Source organism: Akebia trifoliata, chromosome 5 (assembly GCF_017979445.1).
Source record: "Akebia trifoliata isolate Shusen 1 chromosome 5, ASM1797944v1, whole genome shotgun sequence".
Taxonomy (NCBI): Eukaryota; Viridiplantae; Streptophyta; class Magnoliopsida; order Ranunculales; family Lardizabalaceae; genus Akebia; species Akebia trifoliata.
Window position 1 is genome coordinate 28,130,453 of NC_141379.1, and position 10,152 is coordinate 28,140,604.

Genomic DNA, 10,152 nt, shown 5'->3' on the forward strand with positions numbered 1-10,152 from the left:
AAGTTTTTGCATTCTATGTATAGACAATGGGGAATCTTCAGATCATCTACTCCTTCATTGCAAATTCACGTATGGAATTTGGCACATTTCCTTAAATTATTTGGTATATTAACTTGCTTGCCCAAAACAATAAAGGACCTTTTCACGAGTTGGACATCGAGTGGATATTCGTTTGGTGGCATGAAGAGGTTACTTAGGAGTATTATACCATTTACAATATGTTGGGGGGTGTGGGGGGAGAGAAATGGCCGTATCTTTGAGGAGAATAAAAAAGATGGCACAGAAACAATTATTTCTATTTTGGGCCTTTTTGTTTTGTTGGTCCAAAGTTTTTAGAGAATTTAGGAGGATCTTCTTCGAAGATTTTATCTATAACTGGGATGGGATGCTTTGTATTTCTGGTGAGTAGCGTCTGTTTGTAAGGTCTTGCTAGGTTGGTCACCTTGACTGGCCTAGTATTATTTTTTTTCATATGAATATATTGCTACTTATTAACAACTAAAAAAAAACATCACACATGCAATTATAAAAGACTTAAAGTGGACTCCTATCCCTTTCAAAGAGAGAGAGAGAGAGAGATAAGGAATAAATACTTTAGATAGGTTAAAATCACGATCACCAGAATATTTAAATTAATCAATCTCACCCACCCACCTAAGAAAATCCCCGAGAGAGGGACGACTTCGACTAGGGGAAGCACAATTAACAAAGTAACCTCACCGCTTTTTTCCTCAAAGAAAAGTAGGTTTCAAAAGCCATATTCTCCTGACCCCCAGCCCCACGCCAAGAGAAAGATTACTTTTACTTAACTAATCAAAATGAAAGTGACTTTGGAATATAAGTTTTATTTTGTTCACAACTTCCAATGGGTTTAGTTCAAGTGTCACATTTTAGCAAAGTTTACTCACGTTCCATCATGAACTATTGACACCACACCACTTTTGTTTTGATACCTCACCACTTTCTAGCATCTTCGAGTCCCTTCGATCACGGATTGATGACTATCGTATACCACTTTGTCTATCCTCGTCAATGATCGATGGGCATGAGTTTTTTTCTCCAATTCTTCATAATTCTCGTTGTAAGGTAATTACAATTCTCTATCAATGAGGTGATAATTATAACATCTTATTAAGTTAGAGTTGATAATTCTTCTTAGTACTTGATAAAAGAAAACAAGTTATATAATGATGACAATCATGACCATGGTGAAGAGGATCATCCAAGAGGGGTTTTATCTTAACTCTTGAGTGAATTCTCATATGCAACTAAAAGCTAGAATTGTAGTTAACTCTTGCTATCAACTTTCAGAAGTAAAACTTCAAGACTACAACTCCACAAACCAGACAGACTCTGAATGTGGTAGAAGTATCTCGGTTGAGACAGTCTTGACTTTGCATCTGTTGGAGACTAACGATGTACATGGATTTAAGAGAAATGGAAGAAAAGGAAAGAAAATAAGAACACTAAAATTACAACTTTACCCTTTTTTAAATCCAAATTTAAGTTTTTCTATTGTTAAACCAAACAAAATGGAAAGAAATTGGATTTCTTCTCTCTTTTTTTTTTCTTTTAATGAGTTTCATTTCTCTCATCCCAAATAAAGCGTAAACATGATATTATAAACCTTGAGTAAAACCCAAATTTGTTTTAGTGCAAAGTTGTGTAATCTTGATATGAGATTCAACTGGGCCCTCCAACTTGTTGAATTACATAATAGGATAAATTACTCTTATTGTTGAAGTTGAGAAATAACATTCAAGTATACTAACACTCATTGAAGCTGTACAATCCTAATCTTCAAAAACACTAGTCACACTCCTGATTTAATTTAGAAAACAAAACACAAAACACAAAAAATAATTGAAGAAGCAATAATAGATTCCAAGAGATACCTAAGAGAAAGCCTAAGAAATAATTATATAGACAATCTGTAAGAGAACCAACTCTCCTCAATACTATGTGGCCCTGCAATCTTGTTATTGATCAAACTGTGAGTGGTTGTTGCTTGCCATTCCCATCATAAGGTTTGGTGGATGCCTCGGATTTCCTTTTTAGAACAACGATCCATGTCGTAACTTCCAACACTAATGCAATCCCACCCAATACACACAACACCACAATATAAGCTGTTTTCCACATTTTAGCTGGATCCAACATGTCTAGACCTTTAAACACGTTGACGATACCAAGAGCAAGGATGGTGTATCCAACAATATGGTGGTAAAAATTCCAGTAAATCCGGTACTTGTGCTCCTTCTTTGGCCTTAGGAACAATGCGAAAATCTGCACAACAACATGAAAAATGATAAACTTGTTATGATTGATTAAGAAAATGTGCCTAAAATAAGAAATAATAAACTAATTAGGAACAATTATAATTACCTGCAATGTTGCGAAACAAAAGAGAGTGATCCCGATATTCCGATGAGATTTGTATACCAAACCCTTCGAATTGGCCCCGAGCTGAAGACCAGTAGCCCATCCGGCAACTCCAATAACATAGGAAGAACTCTGACATAAGATATGAAGATAAAACCAAGCTGGATCTGCTGATTTGAATGTCCTGAGATACCTAGCAAATATGGCTCCAATTGGAAATAAAATTCCCCAACTCACTGCATTCAGAATTCCATGAATCTGCCACACACAAAAAAAACAATACAAATTAGTTTTTTTTTTTTTTAAATCATATAACAAGGAAACCAATAAGTAGCAAAAACCACAAATAAACAAAATTAAACATAAAAAAAAAACAACTTACATTCCTCTTTTTGAGATTTGAATTTCCTCCACTACTTTGGGTACTAGTGCTCTGCCCACTCATTAAATCAAGTGTTCCTTTCGAACCCAAATTATCGTCTCCAAATCCATGGATATTAGGAATTCCATTAGTGACAGATGACCCCACCTGCCACACTTGATTCACCGTCGCCCCCGTCATGTTCTTCGGCAACACCACCGTAGCATACAGCCTCATCACCCCGTCTACGTACTCCGCTTCCATTTCGGGCACATCGAACGCTATCTTTGATGGTTCTATCTTCTTGTAAGAGGTGACATTGAAGGTTTTCACTGTCATGGATCCATCATCTTGTTTATAGGCGATCAGAGATTGAGCTCCAATCATTCCTGTTGATGTGGGATTTATTGCCCAAGCAATCCATCCGTTGGGTTTCACTGGTGGAGCGATGAAAGCTAAAGTTAGTGAAGATTTGGAAGAGTCGAAAGTCCAATGGAGGTAAGAGTTTAGTTTGGGAAGATCGTTGCAATGGTTGAACACTCTGTTCTTTGTGAGTTTCTGAGAAGAACATAAGAGTGATTGAGAAATTTGGATTTGCAGAACAAGTGAAATAAACACAAGAAGAAGAGAGATTCGACAAGTCGCCATTGAATTTTAGAGAAACGAAACAATATTGAAATTTAGAGAAACAGAGACAATATATATAGAGAATTAAGTAAATTTAATTCTACTTGGATTCGGAGTACTAGTGTGAACGGTGTTCGACATTTGTGTTACACGAACGGATGAGATTTGTTGGAAATTTTAATGATTTGTAAATAACTTGCGCTTTCTACGGTTGAAAGAAACTTTGACAGTTTGACTTCTAATTTGACTCGATATGATTTCATCGTGACATCGTGACACGTAAGACGTATATGATTTAAAAAGACGATAATACCCTCAGTAGAATATTTCAGAAGAGAGCAACTCCGACTCGTGATCCGACTCGTGACTTGTTGCGTGGAACAGAAAGAAATAAGTAGGTTTGTATTCTGTAACGAAGTCTTTTCTAGCAATGTATGAGATGGTGTAGTGTTAGTTGTCCAACACACATATTTATAGTCTGCCACGTATGTAGATGGATAAGATTCTTGTCTAACCTGACAAAAATATCTCAATCATAGTTAGTAATTTGTTATGGACTCAGTCCTATTTTGTTCCCAGTGGAAGTAGGATGTAACTTGTGTGGTTCTACTTAGGTTAGGCAAATAAAAGTGGTGCATCAACATGGGATATCAACTTCGTACGGTATTTATCAGTGTTCCGTCTAAGATGAATGGGTGAACTCACTAGGCCAATCAGATGGCACAATGAGAAATGAGATTAAAGATTTGATCTATCCAAGTTAATGAACCAATGGCATGATGCCATGTGTATTGTGAAAGCATGAGTGATTGATTAGTAGAGAAAAAATCTGAACTCTCAAGTGCTTAGATTTTACTTGTTTTTTCAATACATTTGGCGTCATGCCATTGATTTGTCACTTTAGCACAAAAATTCCGTAACAATAGATGGGATAATTTTTTTTTTAATTTTTTATGACGAGGTTCTAAACTTGACTGGTAGGATAAGACAACCGACTTATGCTCTGTTTGGAAAAGCTGTATGTAAAGTTATTGATACTAAATTAAGTTGTTGAAACTAAGTGAAAGTTAATATTGTTGTTGCTGAAACAACTTGTTGTATTGAATATATTGTAACATATTGTCTAATTGTTCTGTTAAGATGTTAAATTGTTTGGTAACCTGCTGTCTAGAAATTACTGGATAAAATTTTAAAAAAATATATTATTTATCTATTACGTAGACTACAATGAAGACCTCTAATCAGTCACAATCGTTCATGATTGTTGCTTCAAACTTGTAAACTCGTTTGGTTGCTCCCTGTTAGAAAGCTTTGCATTAGTGCTCCCCAAAGAACCCGCCAAAGACTTCTTGCCATTTACTCGACTACTTAGATGTTGACATAATATCTAAAACCTTTGAGATATCTCACTCAGTAACTTACTTCTTTCTTTCACACTTCTGATGAATTCTTTCTTAATAATTTTGTTTTACTCTTCAAGAATTTGCAATCTCATACAAAGATGTGAGATTTCACCATGCGACAACCCCGTTACAATTCTAGCCGGTTCCTTAAATTTTGTTAGCTTTAATGTGATAAGTTTGGGGGTCCAACTCATAACCAATTGACAATGAGTAGAGAGGCCCAGTAGCTTATAAGGAGAAAGACAAGGCTATTGAGTGTCCGATGAAGGACTAAACTTAACACACCCCTGCACGTGTGGACTGAATTTTGCCAAAGCACGTGGAGATATGAACTAGGTGATATAGAGATATGAACACATTAATTTAGTTGTACATCCGTCCTCAATTTTGAATAAGCTTTTAGTGGATTGGACATGCACATTATCCTAAATTTTGGACATAATTTTCAGTGAAACATTTTCCTTCCTAACTAATTAGTTAGATTTTAAGCTTTACTCAGGGTTTTTTTGCCTAAATGGATTACCACATCAGCAATCCAACACCACAGCCCTCTAATTTTATTTGAAAAACTCACATCCAAATAATAATAAAAATCAAAAAACAATTTTCAATATTCTTTGATCAATTAATAAATTAGTCCCATACATGGGTTGCCTCAGGCGGTGGTTTAGTGTATTAATTAACTGTACTATCATATAATTCCTCAACTTAGAAATATGTAAATTGGGTTGGGTCATGGGTGGTCCTTCATAATTCATATAAGGGCTTCATTTACATTTCTTTGCAGCTATGCCACCAACACCCCCACAGCACAAGTTAGTCTCTCTCTACTAACTAGGTTGTGTATTAAACTTGTTGGTTTTTTTCTTCCCTTGCTGCTTGGATTTCTGAAGTGATAGATGCAATCCTAGCCATTATTGTTGGAGATGCAGTGAGAAGGTTTGTAAACTTTATTTTCCTTAACCATGTATTGTTGGAAACTTAATTTAAAAGTAAAATGTTGTTTCTGCATTCTCTCGACTTTTATTTGAAACAGATTACAGAACATTTGGCGTTAGGGCTCGAATTATGAATCTAATTTCAAAATTTCTTATTGAAGTTTCTGACGATTTTATTTTGAAACAGATTATTGGTAGCTGAAGTGTTGTAGAAGATGAAAAAATAATTTAAAACAGGAACATTGAAAAAAAGAAAAAATGAGCAAAGGTTGGAGATGATGGTTGCTTACCTGACAGAGTTGCAGAGATGAAGATGGAAAAAAGGCTTCTTGAGTGGAAGTCTTGTTTTTTGCTTCCTTTGTAAGATGAGAGAGAGAGAGATGGCGTTGCGGTGGCTTGTTGAACCGTGTGATTTTGCGGAGGCTCGTTGAAATGTTGATAGTTAAGGGATTCAATTGATTTTTCTGAACAAATCGACAATTAAAAAGAGTTGTTAACATACCAAACACTAAAGTTCCAAAAAAAACAAAACGTGTTCGGCGAATTTAGCTTTCACACAACTTTTCCAAACGTAGCATTATTAGTGTACCATATCTTAGCCAAATTCCCCAGGTACATGGAATACCCCTCAAATTAGGGTTGCAACTTGGTTCGGTTTGAAGTCAAATTAGAACCGAACTGATATAGGTTGGTTCCACTAAATAAAAACCAGAATCAAACCAAATTCCATTAGAACCAAACCAACTCAAACCGAATTAAAGTCAGTTTGGTTCAATTCAGTTTTACGGATTGCCAATATTCTATAAATTGTAAGTAATATTTTTTAATGAAAAAACAAACATAAAATTTCATATAATAAATAACAAATCTATTCATAAAAAGTTATTAGTTTATTCATAAAAGATCACTAATCTATGTCCTAACTCCTAAAATAATTCATAATAATTATATATATATATTTAATGCATAGGGGTTCGGTTATCGGTTTGGCTCAATTCTATACAAGCTTGATCTGAGAATCGAACCAAATTAATCAATTTTTCATTCTCGTAATCCGAAACCGAACCGCAACTTGTTCCAAGCCGAATCAAATCACCTCAAAACTATCGATTTGGTTCGATTCTCAATTTGAACCAGACCAAGTTGCACTTCTACCTCAAACCACACATACCAAATAAGCAGGAATAAATTCTTATGGGTGACCAATGAGGGGGTTTGAACTCAAGACATCTCCCTTTTTAGAGGAATATAACTTGGCCTTTGCGTGCAATGCTTGTTAATTATAGAAGAGATACTTTTGTGAGTATATAAAATAATTTCTTCAAAAATATAATTTATTCTGACTTAAATATCAAATAATCTTTGATGGGTACCATGACAATACTTTACAACGAGCAGTACAATTATGCATAAAAGTGTTTATTTATCTTGAAAGAATAATAGATTTTTTATATTCTTTTACATTAAAAAAAAAAAAAAACATTTATTCTATCTTACAAAATTAAAAAATAAAAGGAAAAAAAGAAAGAAGAAGGTAAAATTCTCTTGTTTTGCATGGTGTCCATATTAGTTAAATATTTTATTCAAAAGGGAATGGTTTAAGGTTAAGGATAAGAAGTTTTCTATTAAGTCATTCTATTATTGCTTGCTACCAGCGGGTGAGGTTTCTTTTTCTCTATCTATTGTTTGGTCCGCTCCTGCTCCTTCAAAGGTGTCTTTCTTTCTATGGCTTGTCTCTTTGGGGAGAATCCTCACCTTGGATAATTTGATCTATCGAGGGTGGATTACTCCAAATATTTTGCTTTCTCTGTTCTATGGATGGGGAGTCTATCAACCACATACTTATTCATTGTCTTTTTTTCCCGAGTTATTTAGATATTTTTTTTATCTCGTTTCCAGGTGGATTGGGTTCTTCCTTTTTATTTTTTAACGTTTATGGAGAGTTGGAGTTTAAATATTTTCGAATCTAGAAAGAGGCTTCTCTGGGCTATCTTTCATTTTGCAATTGCTTGGGGTCTATGGAGAGAACGCAACAACAGATTATTCTATAACAAGGAGAGCTCGTCTCACACTGTGATCTTAGAGATTTTGGGTTTTCTCTTCCTTTGGTCAAAGTTGAATAAAAACTTTGAGGGAGTGTGTTTTCAAGATTTTATTTTTAATTGGGATACCATTTGTGACTCGTAACCCCACGCAGGGCATGTATTTTTGTTTTCTTTCCTCTTTTTCCTTGTTGTTTTGTTTATCTTGTTGTTTGAGGGCTATCTCAACCTCCCTTTCATTTTTACATTTTTATAATTTATATTTTATAAAAAAAAAAGGTTAAATACTTTATTTTTGACGAATCCTTAATTTCAATGGCAAATGGAAATGTTTTTGAAGAAAGAAAAAGTACAAAAATTTAATTAAAAAAAAAATTATCATTAGATCATATATGATGAATCGTATAGGTTTTGATATGGTGTCATCATGATATAATTCCCCGTAGAAGAGGCTCTATGTGAAAAGACTATAATACCCCCAACGTGTAACACTTCGGTCTAGGTCAAGATTCGAAAGTGACAGATGAACACTCACTGGGGGGGGGGGAAGTGGATCTGTACACCCTACCATCACAACTTCCCAAAGACACATCTCTCTCTCTCTCTCTCTCAACCACACATATTCGTTAGAGTCCAACTAATCTTACTAACTTAGTAAGGATTTTTACCTTTACTAAGGGTCCTTGGGACACCTTCTGACATAAAAAAAAAACATAATCCAATGCTTCAGGATTGTTAGGGACAAAGTTCTTTGAACACTGACAAGAAAAATAAAAAAATGTTATTTTTTGTTATTAAATTTTAATTTTAAATTTTGGAGTTACATAATCTTTCATTTTCAGAACCTTGGATTAAGCTTAAAAGAAATCATTTTTTGAATTATTTAATATTTGAATCTGATTTTTCAATGAAATTTTAGTGGGCTGTGCTGTTGGATTGTTAACGTCCCAATCCATTTCAGCAAAACTACCCTTAGTAACATTTAAAATCTTACTAAGTTAGTAAGGAAAATATTTCCCCCATTAGTTAAGCCCTGCGCACACTTTTTTTTTTTTTTTTTTTTTCAGACAAGGATTGTGAGCAACTCCAACCAGTCTCTACAATAAAGAAAGCCCTTGTAAAACATTGTTCACATATCCAAAATATAGAGATACACTGTCCATGTCTCTATAACCCTATTCACCTTATTAATTTTTAAATAGAATTTTATTTCTATTTTTTCATAAATGTCAAAAATGACCTTATCCTCTTTGTTGTTTCGTTTTTTTTTTTTTTTTTTCTCAACAGGCCGAGGCGAATTTCCGAATCCCATTGGTACAAGTTGGACATTATTTTTTAGACACAATGGGTTAATCAATTTTGATAATTTCGACGAAAATTTGAGTCACCTTTAACAATAATGGATTAATGCTACCAATAATGCAATAGTTACATAACAAGGGTCTTGAATAGGCTATTTCTTCTTAGGGTGATTTGAACATGTCCCTTCCCTTCCCCCAACCATGTTTTGTTGAACATCAAAGATACCCCTCTGTGTTTTGAAATCGATGAGTTGCCACTTTTGACCTCAATTTTCTTATTAGATTAGTGAAAAAGACCATAATACCTTTGTCTTCAATTTCTAATCACAAATCTTTGTATTAATTCTCAAGATTAGTCATCTTCAACTTTGAAATTCTATGTACTTCAACCTTCAAACCTCAAAGCAAGAGGTTTTTTTTTGCTAAAGTATAAAGGTTAAGAATTTTAGGTAGAAAATTTTAGGGTTTTCTATAATGGATTAGGGAAGGAAGAAAGTGATGGATTGAGGACAAGGTTGAATAAATTAAAGTTAATTTGCCATAAAGGTTGGAGAGCTTGAAGTTATTTGGTTTTGGAGAAGAAAAAATTAGGATTTTTGAAAAAGTAGAAAATAATAGAATTTTTGCGAGTTTTTCGTTGGGATCTCTTTCGAAGACTTCATTTTTAGATGGGATAGCTTGTGTAACTAATAATATTTTCTTTGCCTTTGTTATATTGCTTTTTTGCTTGGGGTCTTCCTCAGCCTCCATTGTTTTGTTTATCTCCTTTTGGTGTTTATAGAATCTTATAAATAAAAAAAATAGAATTTTTGCAAGTTGAAAACAATGAATTGAAGATATAGTTTAGATTTAAAAAAAATCTACAAGATTTTTAAGAGTTTGAAGCTGATTGGTTTTGAAAGAAAATCAAGGATTTTTTTAAGAGAAGGGTATTTGGGTCTTTTTTACTTTTAGTTTGTTAATAAGATTGAGATGGGAGGCATGCCATCATCATATTGGTTCCTCATCATGATTTTAAATCCCAATTTTCTTTATGGTCATATTTGCAAACCACGTCAAGATGACTCAAGCAAATTATCTCAAAGTTTTTTTATAATA

General features: G+C 33.9%; 1 protein-coding gene across 1 annotated transcript; it reads right to left on the bottom strand.

Annotated features, from left to right (window-relative positions):
- Positions 1-1,701: 1,701 nt before the first annotated feature.
- Positions 1,702-3,518, bottom strand: LOC147401942 (cytochrome b561 and DOMON domain-containing protein At3g25290-like). Its single transcript, XM_086443430.1, has 3 exons — positions 2,765-3,518; positions 2,386-2,640; positions 1,702-2,286 (listed from the first exon to the last, which is right to left on the bottom strand). Exons 1-3 carry the CDS (start codon positions 3,389-3,391, stop codon positions 1,987-1,989), a joined length of 1,182 nt encoding a protein of 393 aa, XP_086299556.1. The 5' UTR covers positions 3,392-3,518; the 3' UTR covers positions 1,702-1,986.
- Positions 3,519-10,152: the final 6,634 nt, after the last annotated feature.

What these genes read in the sequence shown, in the direction of transcription:
- LOC147401942 (XM_086443430.1), bottom strand. Translation starts at nt 3,391, where the DNA reads ATGGCGACTTGTCGAATCTCTCTTCTTCTTGTGTTTATTTCACTTGTT. An exon ending in CAAATCTCAAAAAGAGGAAT is followed by an intron (nt 2,641 to 2,764) that starts GTAAGTTGTTTT and finishes TGTGTGTGGCAG; the next exon opens with ATTCATGGAATTCTGAATGC. An exon ending in TTTGTTTCGCAACATTGCAG is followed by an intron (nt 2,287 to 2,385) that starts GTAATTATAATT and finishes GTTGTTGTGCAG; the next exon opens with ATTTTCGCATTGTTCCTAAG.